This window comes from Manihot esculenta, chromosome 14 (assembly GCF_001659605.2).
Source record: "Manihot esculenta cultivar AM560-2 chromosome 14, M.esculenta_v8, whole genome shotgun sequence".
Classification (NCBI taxonomy): Eukaryota; Viridiplantae; Streptophyta; class Magnoliopsida; order Malpighiales; family Euphorbiaceae; genus Manihot; species Manihot esculenta.
In genome coordinates this window covers 25,995,629-26,014,826 of record NC_035174.2, presented here as the reverse complement: position 1 = coordinate 26,014,826, position 19,198 = coordinate 25,995,629, and the positions used below count along the sequence as shown (strand labels likewise).

The 19,198-nt window shown below is 34.0% G+C and overlaps 2 protein-coding genes across 3 annotated transcripts; both read right to left on the bottom strand.

The window, feature by feature from the left end:
• Positions 1-570: 570 nt before the first annotated feature.
• Positions 571-4,408, bottom strand: LOC110600643 (subtilisin-like protease SBT1.8). Its single transcript, XM_021737519.2, has 2 exons — positions 2,468-4,408; positions 571-1,338 (listed from the first exon to the last, which is right to left on the bottom strand). The coding sequence occupies exons 1-2, from the start codon at positions 4,086-4,088 to the stop codon at positions 692-694; spliced, it is 2,268 nt and encodes a 755-aa protein (XP_021593211.1). The 5' UTR covers positions 4,089-4,408; the 3' UTR covers positions 571-691.
• Positions 4,409-6,099: 1,691 nt separating this feature from the next.
• Positions 6,100-12,392, bottom strand: LOC110630818 (protein COP1 SUPPRESSOR 2). Of its 2 annotated transcripts, XM_021778412.2 has the most exons (7): positions 12,212-12,392; positions 11,917-12,117; positions 11,010-11,133; positions 7,699-7,772; positions 7,334-7,491; positions 6,895-7,086; positions 6,100-6,301 (listed from the first exon to the last, which is right to left on the bottom strand). In XM_021778412.2, the coding sequence occupies exons 1-6, from the start codon at positions 12,307-12,309 to the stop codon at positions 6,926-6,928; spliced, it is 816 nt and encodes a 271-aa protein (XP_021634104.1). In that variant the 5' UTR covers positions 12,310-12,392; the 3' UTR covers positions 6,100-6,301; positions 6,895-6,925. The 2 variants fall into 2 exon arrangements, with proteins under 2 accessions (XP_021634104.1, XP_021634103.1); XM_021778411.2 differs by lacking the exon at positions 6,100-6,301 and having other exon boundaries at positions 6,678-7,086; positions 12,212-12,391.
• Positions 12,393-19,198: the final 6,806 nt, after the last annotated feature.

Sequence of the window (19,198 nt, the reverse complement as noted above, 5' to 3'; positions counted from 1 at the left end):
AAAAATTAAATATTATAGAAAAATAAATAAATAATAATTTTAACGTGAGTTATCCTATATGTCCACATATTAAACTTTAAATAATTTTTCAACTATTTCAAAATAAAAAGAAAGATTACAAATGAAATATACTAACAATTAGTCGCACTCAAAACGTTTTTCAAAATATCTAAAATATTTTTTTTACTATTTTTATTACTTTCAAAACAAACTCTCCCACTCTCAATATTTTTCTCTCATAGCTATAAGAGCTAATCGGATTCGCAATAACTTTTTAAATAATAAATAATAAATAAAATAAAGTGAAAATATAATGATTAAATTATTAATTTTAAAAAATAAAAAATAAAAAATAAGAAATACATGAACTTTCTTTGTTTCTTAAAAATATAATTAATATAATTAGAATATTAATTTTATATTTCTAATGTTTAACTAAGAGCTGCTACAACATTGAGAACATGGAAAATCTAGAACGCATTGGATTGACCAACATGGAAGTGTTAATTTTAACAATAATCCAATGACAATATATAATTTTTTAATTTATAAAAAGCTCTTTCGAGTTAACAAGAGAAAGAGAGTCTAGCTTAACGTTTTATTATTTGGTTTTACAACTATTCAAGCCACATCTATCTTGAACTCTCTTATTCTTTTTCCATCGACAAAAGTTCACCTCGTCACAACTGATTCACGGCCATGCAAATGCTACAGGACTTCTAACTTTGTAATCATTATTGCTCCACATAATCCAACCAAACGTAGCCTGAACATTAGACTTCTTGTCACTTTTGTCTGTAAATGTTACTGTATACTTGTGTTTTTCTCCAACCCTTCTAAAAACCAACCTTCTTGGGTTCACAGTCACAGCAACAGAAGGTGGTGCATCTACAGTAACTCCATATATAGAATTAGCAGGGCCTACATTGGTCAACTCACGAGAATACTGAACCATCGTCCTATTTCCAGTAAAGAAGACTGAAAAGGATGGGTAATTAAGCTGACCAATATCAGCAAACTTTTCTGAGCAATCGATGTTTAGTTTGACTTGGTCAAGTGGGTAGTTCAAAGAACAGAAGAACTTTGCATAGTCTTGTTTAGAGATATCATAGATAAGGCCTGGAGAGAAAGCTTTTGCTGGGTTCACATGACCAGAGCCAAAATCCCATGGGTTGGCTCGTTTACCTGTTGCAACATCTCTTATTGGGAAATTTGTGTTATCTAAGTTGTAAGCAGTAGTCATCATCGCAGATTTTATTGCACTTATGCTCCAACTTGGATGTGCTGCTTTGATCAATGCAGCTATTCCACTTGCATGTGGACATGCCATGGATGTGCCTAACAAAATTCACCTTATTGTTAAATATTCACCATGAAGATTCTTCCCATCAATGCAAGTTATAATAGACATATATATATATGGTAATTATAATATAGTTCCTCAAATTTAACAAAACTTGCAACTTAGTCCTACCCTTTTTAATAAAAAAAGAGTTAAATTAGTCCAGCTAAAATTTGTTGTTAGGCTATAACAATCTAGTCCTTCAAAATTTATTTTATATAACAGTTTAGTCCATTTATTTTTAATATTTTATAACAATTTAGTCCTTATATTTTTAATATTTATAAAAAGTCAATCCTTCTAATTTGAATTAACTTCTTTATTGACAAAATTAATGAGTATTTTATTAATAAAATAAAAATTCAGAAATTAAATTATTTATTTTTAGAAATGCAAGGGCTAAGTTGTAAATCTTTCTAATCTTTAAAGACTATACTATATAAATTATATATATATGGATGAGCATTCGATCGGTTTGATTTAATTAAAATTTTAGTATTTATAAAAATCGAACCAAATTGATTTTTATAAAAAACTGAATCAAACTGAACTGGTCTGATTCAATTCGATTCAGTTCGATTTAAATTTTTTAAAATTTAATTGAAATATTTTAATATAATATGATCTAATCTCTTTATATTATTGAAAATAATACACTATTATTACTAATCGATTCAATTTGATTTTTTTGATTTTTTTATTAAAATTAAACCGAATCGAAGTAATTAAAATTTTTAAAATTAAAAATCAAACCGAATCAAAATAAATAAAAAGCCAAACATTTAAATTAATTTGATTTGGTTAATTTTTCAATTTGAACCGAATACTACTTATCCACCGTATAATTAAAAAAATTTTAAAATATAACCCTTGCATATAGTTTGATATAATGAAAAATCTATTTATTGTAAATATAATACTAATATGTATATATAAAAAATAAAGTAAAATCCATATATCTATATCTTATGTCTATTATTAGGGAAATTATAAAATAAAACTGTTATATTGTAGTATGAATCAGTTTCACCTGAGTCCAATAATTTCATTCTAGTTCACCTACCTAGATAATAATTAGACAATCTTATTTAATATAATTTAATAAAAAAGAGCAAGCATCCATACCTGTCATATAGTTAAACTTAACGGTTCTCTTGTCCATCTTTAAACGAGAAGGACTTACGGCTTCAGGCCATGCAGCCATGATGTTAACTCCAGGAGCTATAATGTCTGGCTTCAGGATCTGTGGCGTCACTGGATTTGGCCCTCGACAACTAAACTCAGCCACCATCGGTGACGGCTTTACGTTTACCTGCACCCCACCAAACCCAAGTATGACCTTGGGATTTGGATTAGTCTTCTCATACTCTTTGATTAAATTGCCCACTTTGGTCCCTATTGCCACTGTGGGCACCAAATCATTTTCAACTGACAGTTCCTTGAGAGCAAATGGGTTCACTACTATCATCCCAACCCCACCAGCCTTGCGCACTCTTAGACCGTTCTCTACAGATGTCGATTCTCCTGCATCGCATATCACCACCTTCCCACGCACCAATGCTGGTTCAACTGTACCCTTCGAACAGTAATTGCTCAAACTATTGTTTCCCTTATTGTAAACTAATCCCACTAGCTTCTTCCCCATTCTTGGTCCATCATAGATAGATATACCTCTGAATAGCTGTTTGTTTCCAAGCAAAATATAAGCGGGAAAGTCCCTGTCTATACTCCCAGCACCGACTGTCAACATCCATGGAGCCATGTTTCCCATGAGGGATCTCCTATATCCTGAATTGCCACCAGCAGCAGAGACAAAAACCCCATGTTGCATTGCATGGAATGCGCCAAGAGCATTCGTGTCTTCATGATATGGAACGCCAGTGTCATTTCCAAATGACATAGAGATCACATCCACGCCATCTAAAATGGCTCTATCAATTGCCGCTAAAGTATCAGCATCCGCACAACCTCTATTTCCGCATGCTTTATAGATTGCCACCCGGGCACGTACAGCCATTCCCCTGACGGTGCCACTACCATAACGTCCAACACTCACATTCGCCACAGGGGACCCTGCAGCTGTGGAAGCGGTGTGCGTTCCATGCCCATTATAGTCCAGAGGTGAGAGAGGCTCCTCACCAGGAGCTTCCTTCTCGAGTCCTTTTAAGAAATAACGTGCACCAATTAACTTTTTATTGCAGAGTTTTGGATTGAAATCCTTCGCAGATAAGCACTTTCCTTTCCATCGTTTTGGGATCTCCGGCAAGCCCGTGTCGTCAAAACTTTTAGACTCTGGCCACACGCCAGTATCAACAAATCCGATAATGACATTGTGAGCAGCTTGTTCGATTTCTTGAAATTGACGACCATCACCCAAGCCGAAGTTGGAATGGATACCAAGAAATTCTGGGCTGCGGGTGGTGTGGAGGGAACGGAGTCTACTTTCGAAAACATTGAGGACAGAATCCATTTTCTTAAGAGAGTCGGCTTCTTCAGGGTCGAGATAGGCAGCGAAGCCAGGAAATGCAGCGGTGTAGGTGTAGAGGATGGAATCAGAGGTGGAGGTGAGTGATTGATACCAATGATGGTGGGTGGCATGTGAGAGAGGCTTCAAGTTATGATTCATATGGACTATGTAAGTTTTCTTGCCAGTGGCTGAAAGCAGTGAGAGGGTTGAGAGGAGGACAAGAGCAAGAAACCAAAGGTTTCCTATGGAACCCATTTTTAGAAAATGGTTTTGACACATGAATCAAGCAAGCAAGTTCGACCTTATATGATGAAAATTATTCGTTCGGTGAATTCCATTTATTCATAATTATTTTTTAAGATACACTTGCTGGATTCATTGGATGTACATAGCCTTCCTTGTAAAGAAGGGCTAGGATTTCCGACAGAGAACTTGTACAATTGCAAGACAAAAGCCACCTCTTCATACGCATTCAAATTGAAATGCGTCAAAGCACCAAAACGACAACAAGGGCCAGTGTGAAACGCGTGACTTCACTTCATCAAACAGATTTTCCACATGCAATGGAGTAAGCAATTCTATGGCCACGTAATCGCAAGCAGCGCTGTTTTTAGAGTTTCGGATAGAATCAAAAAATTATAACGAATTATATAAAAATTGAAAAAAATTGAGTATATAAAAATTAAATTATATCGAATTAAATTTATTTAATTATTAAATTTTAATTTTAATTTTTTATTAAAAATTATATTAAAATTATATTGATTCATATTGACAGAAATGGTGCTGAAAAATCGATTTTATATATATATTTTTAAAATAATTTAGTGATATTATAATATTATTTTATAATTTTAATAATATATTTTATATTTTATATTTTATATAATTTCATTATAATTTTATAAATTATATTACTAAAAATATATTATTTTATTTAAAATTTTCATATTTTAATTTTATAAATTATTAAATAATATATAATAAAAAATTATAAATATATTAAAATATAAATAAAATAGTTATTTTTTAATTATTCAAAACTCAATTTAATAAAAACTTAATGCATAGTATAATATACACTTTTTTATTATTTTTATATTTATTATTATATAATTATTTTCATATATTAAATTATTTATATAATTTAAATATAACTCTCACTCTTATTAAATAATTATTTACAATATTATAAAATAACTATATATTTTTATTAGTTATTAAACATTCCTAACAATATAATTTAAAATTTAATTTATTAATTATAGTTTATTCTATCTAAATAGTTTGTACATGTTTTTGTGTATATATTTATTATTTCAATCATAAAAATATTAATTATTTTATAATTTTTAATTATATGAGTAATATAATATTTTATACAGTAATTACATAAATGCATTTTAATTAAAAGTTATATAATTAATAACTAAACATAAAATTCTAACATTTAAATAATATTAATCTTCATATTAATATATATTATATATTATTCTATATTATTAATATTAATATATGTTATATACTATTTTTGATAAAAATATTATAGTATTTTTATTTTTTTATTATTATTTTTATGTTAATTGTTTACTATTTTAAAATAAATGTAAAAATATTATAACTTTATTTGTAAAAATAAATATTTAGACTAAAATTGAAACTAAAATTAAAGTTAAAAAATAACCAAAATCAAAACTGAAACTGTACCAAAATTAGTTAGAACGAAATTAGAATTGTATCGAAATTTAATTTTAAGTATGGTTCTTAAAAATTAAAAAACTGAAAGATTTAATTTCAATTCTAATTTTTAGTAAGAACCGTACCAAAACTGAAACTGAACATTTCCAATCGTAAGTTTGACATTTTGTTTTCTCTCTTACTGCTTATTTGCTTGTAAAGTAGGCTATTCGAAGAAAAATTATGTTGACTTATTGAGTGTAGATCCTCTCATGTTGCTACTTAAATTGGATAGTTTGGAGCAATGCTCAGTGCACGAACCCAAAGAGATTCAAATGAATGCAAAGGAAAAAAACAAAGGATAAATTTCATTTTCATTTTAAAAGACATGCTATATAAAAAAGACCACTTATGAAATTTTTTATCTTAATGAAAATCAAGAAAGTTTGAAGTTAGAAATATTGGTAGATTAAAAAAAAAAAATCTTTTCTGATATGAAAAACTTCTTCTAACTATTCTTTTTTACTCTAAACATTGAAATCATCCATTTCAATATATAAAATAAATGTCACACTATTAAGTTAGTAGCCCTACTGCATTTACATGGACATAAACTAGTTGTTAATGAAGGCAAAACAAGAGAGTTCAAGAAAAATGTGTGGTTAAGTAGTTGTGAAGTCGAATAATGGATATGGAAAATTCTTACCTTTACCCAAGACACAAAATGGCAGTAAATTAAGGTGGAATCCACGTAAAAATAAATGGGACTCTGTATTTGCGTCTTGGGCTTATCCTGGACCCAGTTTAAGGAAGAGCTGCAAAAGGTAAACCATAGAACATGAAAGGGTAAACCATCGTTCATACTTCAGATAGACAAGTGACAGTTGTAGGTTAAATCTAGTACAGCCTATTTAGACAGTGTCATAACCACAAATTCAGAAAACAGCATCGTTTCAGTCCTACAAAATACACCATCAACCCCCTGACATGTCACAACCTGCACTCGAAATGATTTCCAGAAATAAGCTGCATTGAACGGTATCCATGGACAGCTTTCTTTGATTACTGAGTGGCGTGCTCAGACCTATAACGTATATTTAAGAGCTCAAAGGAAGAAGACAATAGAAAGGCCTCAAAGAAGAATTTATCATTTTTTTAAAGCTTATACCTAATGTCCAGACACCATAAATATAAGTATAGACCACCATGTTGAATTTTATTGAACATGGAGACCATTAGAATTAGTCTCATTACACAATCTCACTGTCATAACCTTTGAGCATAGAAACTCTTAAAACATCCATTAAAAATTGTAGTTAAATAGAATCACAAGTATGGTCACTATGAAAATAGTCCTTTCTTTTACAATCTAATACACTCTAGAGAACAACAAAACTTGATAAATTACCATGAAAATCATGCTTCACAGAAAGAGCATGTTATCTCCTCATTACCCGATGCCGTTCTCGTTTTCGGAAACGCTCTAGCATGAACTCATCTGTTGCAGCTTCTCTACGGGTTGCGTCAGTGTTATTTTCAGCTGGCTTGGATCCAGCACCATCATCTTGTGAACTTCTGTCCTTGTACAGCTCAGGATGTTCTGCAGTTTTTTATTATAATCAAGAAAAGGAAAGAAAAAAGATGCATGAAGAACATAAAAGAGCAGAATAAAGAAAGGAGCAAACAAAACTTTGGATAATTTAACTTGAATTAACATATGTAATGCCCATCCAAGCAATCTAAACTAACCAGACTTTCATTCTGGTTTTCACAAAAGAGTGAGGTGAAAAACAGAATGAAACTTTATTCATGAATTAAAGGACAAAATAAAAGAAACAATAAGCAACCTCTTCGAAGTTTCTCAGCATAATCCCTGCCACGTTGGAAATAATCTGCACTGTAACTCGATGGGATGCTAAACTCTGATTTTGCCTGACCCATAAGCCGTTTCTCCTGTAAAAGTTTCTTGGCAGCCTCTGTTTCCTCAATATTTCTCAGTTTGTATCTGCAACCACAAAGACAATTACTAGGTGGTCCATAAAAATAACAAAGCAGTAACCTTTACACACCATAATAATATACATTAAGATATTATCCAACAGCAGTGATGCAATACCAGCCAACAGGCAAATACCTTATTTTCTGCTGTTTTTCAGTATACTGAGTAGGCACACACACATATATACACATATAAAAAAGAAAAAGATCATACTCAATGGGTAGTTGAACCTCTGCAATGCCAGTAGTCCACTGAGTAGAGCTTTCTTCTGAGTTTCTCCTCTTAACCTGAGGAAGCAATAAGTAGTTGAACATTTGCAAGACATAAAACTAAATAAGAAGAAAAGGTAAGATTGAAATGTCTTCAGTAACTGAAATCCAGCATCCAAAAACATGAAAGTTCATAAAGCATAAGGGTTTTGTGGAAAAGCCTGTCAAGAGATCTGTATCTTGACTGACAGAAATTGGGATGAGAAAGAGAACAATAGATTGGATGAGATGAGAAGAGAATCTAGAGAGAGGTGAGAAAAGAAATAGAGGTGCTGAGAGGGAAATAGTTGTTTATTTGTCATTCAATCCCCTTCCGGTACAACTAATTCCATTTTATGAGAATCTGAATGTAACTGCCACTAACAACTTTTGGACTTGAGTCAACTTATTTCCCTCCAAACTCTACTAATAACTGTCACTTATTAGCTCCCTTCTTCCTTCTAAAATATGTGATGATAACCTCCCCAAGAAAGTCTTCTTGTCCCCAAGAAGATTCAAAATCAGGAAACTGGGACAGAATGAAGGATTTGTCCTCCCAAGTGGCCTCCTAAGGAGACAGCTGAGACCACTTTATTAGACATTGGCACACCTGTTTACCCTTCCTACAAATAACTCTCTTTCTTAAAACTTTTTTGGTAAAAATTACATCATCTTCTTGGTAAGCTGGCAGATCATGAACAAGAACTTTCTCACAAGTTTCCTGTAATACCCAGTCAGCCCCCAAAAACTTCTTAATTATTTTACTGACTTAGGTTCTGACCAAGAGAGCATGGCTTCCACTTTTGCTGGATCAGTTACTACTTCTTTAGCAGAGACAGTATGCCCCAAATAATCAACTTCTATAAGGAACATTTGATTAGCTTAGCAAGCAATTGTTGTTATCTTAACACCAGAAACACTTGTTCCAAATGTTGCAAGTGTTCTTTCCATGATGGGCTATAGATCAAGATGTTATCAAAAAACACCAAGAAAACTTTCCTAGAGATGTGATTCATGAGGGCTTGAAATGTAGTTGGTGTGTTTATTAATCTAAAAGGCATTATTGTAAATTCATAATGTCCATGATGGGTTCTAAAGCAGGCTTGTGGACAACTTGAGGCTTCATCCTAATTTGGTGGTAGCCAATTTTAGAAAAGATCACAACTCCAAGGAGTTCATCCAAGAGATCATCTATGATAGTGATAGGGAGTTTATTCTTCACAGTCAAGTCTAAGCCTCCTATAGTTAATGCAAAGTCTCCATATCTCATCTATTCTTCTTTTTTACTAGTAAAACAAGGGAGGCATAAGAGCTAGTGCTAGGCTGGATAATACTATTTTTCAACATTTCATCAACAAGTTTTCCATCTCCTCCTTCTGGAAATGAAGGCATCTATAAAGCCTAATATTCACAAGTTGAGCATTCAGCAGCAGTGTAATTGTGTGATTGTGAGATCTAAATGGAGGAAGTAACTTAGGCACTTCAAAAAGATTATACTTAAAATTGAAATAAATTTCCTTGAATCTTCCAATAGAAATCAAGAGAAATGTTATTGCTTTTCACCTTCCTCCATCTGCCACAATAATAGCAATTGCAAGTGTCTCTACCATAGGGACTTTTAATTCTTTAGTTGCTTTCTTGTCAAGGAAACTATTGGTGCTACCACTATCTACCGATATCAGTGGCTGTCTATTTCGTTATGATGCAATCATCCTTATAGTTTTTGCTCCCTAAGTGCCATCTAGTATATGGACGGACAGGGTTGCTTCTCCCTGCACTTCCTCCCCTTCCATTACATCATGTCATTCCTCTTCTCATTCCACTGCTTTCATGATAGTAACTGTTTCTTCTTTTTCCGCAGCTTGCATTGCCATTAGTGACTTTTTTTTAGTAGGGTATTAGTGACTTTGCTTTGCATTGGTGACCAGGAAAATACTTCTCCCCACATTTAAAACACAGTCTAGGTTGTCTAGTAAAAGTGGAGTTGTTACACTTGGGGGTGGAGCAAGGTTTGTTACTGTTTTGGTTAACAGAAGATTGACTAGTGGTAGGGTTAGGTTTTTGTAGTGAATTTGGTTTATTTAGGCTTGAATTCATATCTGAATTTGGTGGTTTTGGAGCATATGGGAAATTTTGTTTGAGTACATTGGTTTTTGTTTGAAAGGTTTTGTAATAGGAGTGTGCTCTTTTGGTATTGTTGAGAAATTGATCCTGAAATTTCGCTACTTGGAAAGCGTGGGCAAGAGTCACATATTTTAAACATCCTCACCACAGGCCTAATGTCATCCTTTAGCCCCCCACCCCCAATATTAACAGAAAGGAAGTAGGCCTTTCCTAAATTAGGCATCTATCCTCTCCAGCCTAATCCTTAAATCTTCAAACTTGTCTTGATATTCTTCCATAGTTCCCTCTAGTATAATTCCCGTAAATTCTTCCACTATATCCTCAAGCCCTTCCTCCCCAAATTTAATACACAATTCTCTTTCAAAATCTTCCAAATTATGTGGCCCTTCACCCCTAATCCAATTATGGTACCATGCATCGGCCCTATCAATCAAAAATAGGCTTGCTACCCCTATCATTTGTTCTATAGGCACTCCACACACTACAAAATATTTTATGTACCTACTATATCTTGATTGACAGAATTTGGGATGAGAAAGAGAATAATAGATTGGATGAGATGAGAAGAGAAACTAGAGAGAGGTGAGAAAAGAAATAGAAAAAAAAATATAAGTGCTGAGAGAGGAAATAGTCATTTTATTCATCATTCAATCCCATTCCCTTACAACTAATTCCCTTTTATACAAGAATCTGAATGAGTCAACTTATTTCCCTCCAAACTCTACTAATAACTATCAGTTATTAGCTCCCTTCTTCTTCCTTCTAGAATATGTGACAAAGTCTCATAGGAATAAGCATCAAACCACAAAAGCATGGTCAGAAAAAAATATATTTAAAAAATGCAGCTGTAAACGGGATGTCAGCAAGTCATCTAATCTCAAGTTGAAAATTTACGTGGTCCAAACTAAAATGAGATATCATTACTGAATATTGATTAAGATGCCAATACTAACAATATCTTGCTCAAACCCATAAAAAGAGGCAGATAGTTACCCATATCCAACACAGGTCTATTCTATTAAATTTCATTTATATGCAGAAGGTCATATGACTATCTATTAGAAGTGTATGGTAAATGTCTGACATGCATGAGGTAAGTGTGTGACCACATATCAGAAATGAGAAGATGGAGACAACAGAATCATAGCTTACTTTAAGATGTTCAGGAATTTTGTACAGTTCATCTTCCGCACGTTTTAAGTCATTTTCAACTTGATTTGTTGCATCAATGTTCTTCCCTCTTTTCTTTGCCAATTCTTGCTCAACATACTTCAACCTGTTAGATAACCACAACATATGAGTGGTCAACACTAAGGGACCTGAAAAGTAATCATTTCAAACAAAACATAGCAGTATAAAAAGACTAATAAATAAATCAATAAAATCAAAACACCACTAAAAGAAGTATAATTATGATTATTCATTTGGAGATTAAAAAAAAAAACAGTTCTCCTAGCAGCCACTCAATTAAACCAGCATTATTATAAACAGCATAAAGAATGTACCCACAACACAACTCATTCCTATGCAAGACACTGATAAACAGCAACCTCCAAATGAATAAGAATATTCTTGCATGTCTAAACAGACAGGTAAACAAATTCTGATAAACAAGATTGTGCATGAATGATTTAAATGCCAAGTACAGACATAGATACAATCGAAGAACAAGTACTCTGTAAACTAAATCATAACTTAACACATGAGATAGATCAATTGCAATTAAAAACTTAACTTTATATTTAATATTATTAATTGGAAAATTGTAACAATTCTTTTGAAGCGATAAAGGTAACTGGATAATTAACATTATGCAAAAAAATCCATCAATTAAAAAATAAGCAAGTATTTGCCACAATATGAAATGAACAGACATTCAGTAAGTCTCTCTACTCGAGCTCTCCAAGCAGAGTGATGGATAATTTACAGAAAACATTATCTTTTACTGTCGACAAATCAATTGAAAGAGCAGCTAATATGCACAATTAGAAAATGCTAACAATGACAGTTAGAATAGCTCAAGGAAGAAGAAGAAAAAAGATGTAAGTAGATATTTAACATGTTGGGATCTTCAACCATGACAGCAGTCTCTTGTGCAAAAGTATCTTGAAGAACCAGTTCTTCCTTTTCTCCATCTCCATCGTTCTTTTCAGTTACTTTTTTGGGTATTAAATTCCCAGATTGCACTGATGGAATTGCAGGGATTCCCGACTTTCTTTCCCTCTGTTTCTGCAGAAATTTCACTTCCTCCAATGCCAACCTACCATTGCCATTCTCAATACCGTTAACTCATAAATTCCCAAATGCATAACCAAAACCCTAAGTGAAATTGCAATTTTCAAATTTAAAATTACCTCCTATCTTCTTCATCATCGGATGCGGCGTTGTTGTTGTTGTTCTGGTCATCCGATTCCTCCAAAGTTCTCTTACGGAAATTCTTCTTTTTTAACATCTGTTTTTCAATTCTATTTTCTGCTAACTTCCTCAAGGTAGTTCCCCTGGTGTTCTATCGTTACCACGAACAGAACGCGGATTAGGATCCTGATTAAAAACGCGGCGTTTCCGTTGTATGCTTTAATTCTTAATTTTTATTTTTTTTAAGTAATTTTATTTTTTAAGGGCTATTAGAGTTAAAAATCCCAACGTTTACATATTTTGCAACTTTATTTCCATCTTTTAATTTTGACACAATAAATTAAAATTTCAAAATTATTAAAAATTTTATCCTAATTTCATATTGATTTTAGTGGAGTAAGTCCTCATTTATATGGCAAACCACATGGTTTATTTTATTATTTTTTTAATGGGACTATTTAATACATCACCAAACAATTTTCAATTGTAAACCTAATATTAAATGGAACCGAACCAAATTGAATCCCGTTTGATTTAGCTAAATAAAATAAAACTTTAACTCTTTAGCGTCTAATTTCAATCTTCAAGCTTTTTGGTTGTCGCCCCACCCTTCCACTTCACACACTTCTCCATTTTTTCTTTGGTCCTCCTTCTCCTTCAATATCTGCATTAAACTCAACTAAAATATGGACATAAAAACTAATGATGTTCGCATCAACCTCGTGCCACTTCTTTACTCATTTTCATTTCCTCTTTTTCATTGCTAAAAGACTGATAATGTTAACTCTCCTATAGATAATAATGCAAAGATAAGAGATATCATTAGAGATATCATTAGAGTTAATTTTCAAGGTGATTAATGGTTACCAAGCAATAAAAAAGAATATTCATCCAATTTTGATTTTCTCGCCTTCAACAACAAATCCTTACCTTTTAATATGTGATTCTATATGGGCATATGGCTTTGATTCTTTAGTTGGTTTTCGATTCATGGTTTTATGAGGTTTGTATCTGATGGTTGGCTCGAGATTTAATTATATAATTAATGTTATTTTTTATGGTTGATTTCCTAGGGGTATGTGGATTTATTGTATAATTTGTGTAACCTATAATTTTTTATTTAGATTTTTTTTATATTTGCATTATTGTATATGTGTAATTCATTTTCATATCTATATAATCTATGATTTTTGTTTTATTTTTGAGAATTTATGGGCTGTTGCTGAGATTGTTTGGAATAGAATATAGATTTTTGTTATTACAAAGTGTTGGGGGTGAGGAATTTGATTTCTTTGAAACCAAATCAAAACAAATTGATACACACATTTATGTAGAAAACCATAATTACAATGATGTCAAATGGCCCCATTAAGTAATCATATAATAGGGCATGTTGCTTGCCACATAAATAATGATTTACTCCTTTCAATATTAATTTTAAATTAAGATAAAACTTTTAAATATTTTCAAAAAATTTGTTTATTATACAAAGATTAAAAGGCAATTATTAAATTACAGAATGATGTTAAGGCACTGTTTTTAATGCCAATAGTCTTTCTTTTTAATATAAAAACACATCCAATCACTGCAAATTAAAAGATAGAACATTTGAATGATGGAGAACAAATACTTCACTCATTAGAATTTGACACTGAAATAGTTGCCTTATCTAAAGAATGGACACACTAATTTGCATATCTCTTAACGTAAGAAATAAAAATATTTTTAACATCCTAAATATCATACTACAATAAGAGTAATCAACTAATCACTTGAAGAGCATTAGTATCGGGCTGATCTCAGTAGATCAACCAACTCAAAGCCTCACTAACTGCTAGTGTTTCAGTCACCGAACATAGAAAGCCATTACAATAAAAGCATAGAACCATATGGCTAGGAACTGACCCTTGTGGTTTTGAATCAACCACACTAACTCAACTCCACCACCATCTAAAGGGCAAAAGATGTTAATTTTAGTATTATGGTTCACTTATAATAATAATCCCAACTTCAATATTAAGATTTTTTGTAATATATATGTAGATATAGAGAATCAAGATAATCACCTTGTATAGAATGTATAATTATAGGAATATTTATAGGATTAAACGTACAACCTCTTTCTTTTTAGGGTCTTTGATATGTGTATAAATATCATCATTTAGAATAGAATAAATATAACAACTGTTTCCTACAAATCTAGTTTGTTACATGGTTCAAAGCCTTCAATTTTTTGAGGTTTTATTTTTTGATACTATTCACGAGTACTATTTACCGATATTTCTCGTGAGTGTTGTTCATTGGTACTATTCATGTGCATTATTCACAGACACTGTTCATTAGTACTGTTCAAGATGTCTGAAAGATATGCTTGGTTTTTTTTATTGCCTTTGCCTTGCAGTTCTAGCCTTGTGTGCTATTTTATTTTTTAGCGCCTCTTTTCTGGTGGTGTTTTGAAGTGTTGTATTCTGTGGGATTTGTGAAGTTGCTAAAGTGGGTCCCATTCAAATATGATTCCTGGTATTATTACAAATTTTTTCACCTTCTAGTACTGAGTTGTGAGTGGTTTTGAAATTTTGATTAAAGTGTTTTAAATTTAAAAATGGTCATCGATAGTAAGTCTTTATATCAAGGCCTACTTAAAAGGTCCACTTCAGTCACTACTATCATTGAAACATGTAAGACATGCCTTATTTTCTCTTCAAATAAATGAGTCATTGATTCTGGTGCCACAGATTATATGACAGGTAATCCCCTTACATTCTCTAGTTTCCAATCACATAAGTTACATTCTCTTGTAACCATAGTTGATGGGATACAATATAATGTTGAGGGTTTTTAGACTATTAAGCCTACTCATTCCATCACTTTATCATCCGTGTAAGTTTGTCCAATCTTGCCTTTAATTTAATTTCAGTGATTAAACTTATAAAAGACCTAAACTGTTGTGTCTCTTTTTTTCTAATCATTGCATTTTTAAGATCTTATGAAAAAGAAGATTATTGATAAAGGATATGTATCTGATGGTCCCTACATTTTAGATGTATAGGTACCTCAGTCAGTTGTTTATTCTAGTGTAATCTCTCCATTTGAAGCACATTGTCGGTTAGGACATCCTTCTCTATTATTTTTGAAAAAGTTATGTGTAACAGCCCGGAAACCGGTACCCCTCTGTAACGGCCCGAACCGCCACCGGCGCTAGGATCCAGATCGGCTTAAGGCCGCCGGGACCCGTAGCAAGCCAACATACATACTATTACCTGATCAAATCCCATACATGATTAAAACTTAAACACATGAAAACTGGAATCTGAACATACACCAAGCTTGATCCGTATGCTACAACATAACTGTGAACATAAACTTTCCCATGCTAGAGTTCTCATCAAATGCTCTAGCTGGGTCAACATTACATACATCAAGCCTGGTTCTCATCTCAACATAAAAACATTACATAACCATGCATCAACAGGGATTAACCAGTCTATAGGGCCAAGCACACTCTAATCCATAAACATTAACTCTACTATCAGTTACATACATTACCACAATTTACATTACATGTCCACTCTAACATACTAAACATAAACATAATCTAAGCTATTACAACAAGCAAATCAGAACCTTGACTTTACCCTGCAGCCTCTGGACTCTGACTTAAACCTGCAACACTGGGGTTAGGGGAAAGGGGTGAGCTAAAAAGCCCAGTGAGTAGAAACAGGAGAAACCATTCATTAATTACATGCTTTCATGAAATGCGTCATAACACAAGTAAATCACATAACTTTCTCTGGTCCGTCTCGGGGTTCATGCAGATAACTATTCCCCACGGAGTGTTTTTAGAGAGTACTCTTGAATTGCTAGCATCTTTACTCTCAAGGATCGGACATGACCCCAAAAATCCCTCTGTCGGTGCCCGGCTCCCCAAAGAAGCTCACAAAGGCCTGTAACATACATGACATGGTGTCTGGTCCACAGAGAGCTCACATGGACTTTCCTACAGGTACTCGTCCGGCTCTCAAAGGACATAGACAAGACTCAATGACAGATATGGGCTATTGGAGTCGCCTTGGTCCAAACCTACCTCAGCATCAACATGAAATAATGCAATGCAACATATTCGTGAACTAGTGCAATCAACCTACTATACATAATCATGATGCATGCTCATGCTTTAGGCATTAGAATTTCTTAAAAGAAAACATTAAGTTTAGTTCTACTCACCTGAAGCCACTACTCAACAAACTCAGGGTCAACTAGCACTGAAGCTAGACACCTCTCCTCAGGTCCAATCCTACACAGATGGACTCACATGAGGTACCAAACACACTCTAACAACTCATAAGCATACCCCCTAAAACCCCTCTAAACATCACTAAAACATGCATGGAAAACACCCAAGAAACGGCTGGACAGGGCACTTTCGGCGGCACCTTCGGCGGCCGAAAGTCTCTTCCAGAGACGAAACTCGGGTAGGTTCGGCGGCACCTTCGGCGGCCGAACCCTCCCTCCAGAGACGAAAGTCAGGCACTTTCGGCGGCCGAACATTGTCTTCGGCGGCCGAAAGTCTGCTTTCAAGCCACAACTCCACTTTCGGGGGCAAGGTTAGGCGGCCAAACCATGCATCCAAAGGCACGTTCGGCGGCCGAAACCACCTTCGGCGGCCGAACCTGAGTTCATCCAGAACTCCGCCTTCGCATACCAGCCTCCAAAACCTTCCAAAACACCCCAAATCTCACATACTCTCTCCCAAGCATGCATACACCTCCCACAAGCAAAGAGAGCAAAGAAACTAACTTAAACTCCTCAACACAACATCACATAACATACATTGGGCATAAAACCCACATAAACCCTTAACATGCATTTCTACCCAAACTCAACCATCAAACTCTATAAAACTTACTTAAAACTTCATGAAAACTCAAGGGAAACCAAGATCTACACTTACCTCTTGAAGATCGAGGGTTGGTGCGATCCCTAACTCGGAGGTGTGGAGAATCCAAGCTCCAAAAGCTCCAAGCTCCCAAAACTCCTTTTAAGCTTTAAATCTTCAAACACAAGGGTAGAAATCATGAAAAACTTGAGAGATGGGTAGAGAAAACACGAAAACGACCAAAGGAAGGCATAAACTCACCTGAGCTCGAGAATGGGGAGAAAACTCACCCATTTCCGATCTGAGGGCCTTTTATAGGTGGCCTGGTCGAAGACCTTCGGCAGCCTAACGTGCCCCCTAAACTCATGCAAGTTCGGCGGCCGAACCTCACTTTCGGCGGCCGAACCTTGGCTCGTTCAAACAAGACTTTCGGAGGCCAAAGGCGCTCCCGAAGCCTTCACATGTTCGGCGGCCGAACTTCACTTTCGGCGGCCGAACCTGGCAAACGCCTCCTTGGTCTTTTCTTTTTTTTTCAAAACTCAATTCATTTTCATTTAAAACCATGAAACACTTAAAAACATTCTAGAAAACCTTTTTGAAAACCTTTGCCATACCCCCTAAAAGGATCCGACACCCGAGATTCCACCGGACGGTAGGAATTCCGATGTCAGAACGAGCGGGGTCTTACATTATGCCTCCAGTTTCATGATGTACCTTCACTGGAATGTGAGCCTTATCACTTTGCAAAATACCATTATAACTCGTCCAGTCCTAGAATAAAAAAAAGGGGCTAAATCTGCTTTTGAACTAGTTCATTCAAACATTTGGAGTCCCTGTCCTATTTGGTCTACAATTGAATTAAGGTATTTTGTTACTTTTGTGGATGATTTTTCTTTGATGACCTAATTTTACTTTATGAAGAATCACTCTAAGGTGCTTTCTCACTTTTGCCTTTGTGTTGAAATTAAGAATTAGTTTAATATTTTTGTGTATGTATTAAGGAGTGACAATGCTAAAGAATACATGTCAGGATCTTTTCAGACTTTTATGACCCAATATGGTATTCTTCACCAATCGCCCTATGTTGATACACCTGCTCTAAATGGAATAGCTGAAAGAAAGAATAGGCATCTCCTTAAGACTGCTCGAACTCTATTATTCCAAATGCAAGTCCTTAAGCAATTCTGGACTAATGTTGTCTCTACCGCATGACTTCTCACTAATCACATGTCGTCTATGGTACTTAATGGTAATACTCCATATGGTGTTTTATTTCCTAGTAAGTTGTTTCTTTTGGAATCATGAAATTTTAGCAGTACTTGCTATATTTGGAATGTTAGAGTTCATTTGACTAAACTTCATCTTAAAGCTTTAAAGAATAGATTCTTGGGATATTCTCATATTCAAGATGGATATCAGTGTTATTCTTTAGAACTCCATAGGTATCTAGCCTGAATAAATGTAGTCTTTTTCAAGAAAATCTCTTTTTTTTTCTTACATCACAAATCTTTACTCGTGAGGGGGAGAAAGAAAAGTAGCTCATCTATAGAATCACATCAGATAGTGAGATCTCCACTAGTATGTCTTCTCCAGCACAACCTGTTGAAGGTGTTCCTTGTAGTATTTAGCCATCTCCCAAACCACCAGTAGTTCAAGTTTATTCTAAAAGATAAGTATTCGATGATACATGTCCTACACCAGAATCTTCTTCGACATTAGATCCACCGCTGAGTGACCTTGATCTCCCCATTAGTTTTTGTAAAGGTAAATGACAATGTAAGTCTATTTATTATGTTGCTAACTTTATTTCTTATGATCATCTATCTCCTTTTTTTTAGCTCTTTAGTTATCTCTCTAGATTCCATTTTCTTACCTAAGACAGTTAAAGAGTTTCTGTCTCATTCTGGGTGGCGTGCAATGCTTGAGGAGATCATGACCCTAGATGATAATCATACATGGGAACTAGTTGATTTACTCTAAGGCAAGAAAGTTGTGGGGTGTAAATGGGTTTTTGCTATGCAAGTCAATCTAGATGGTTCAGTGGCGAGGCTTAAGACTCGTCTTATTGCTAAAGGATATACAAAGACCTATAGAGTAGATTATTCTAATA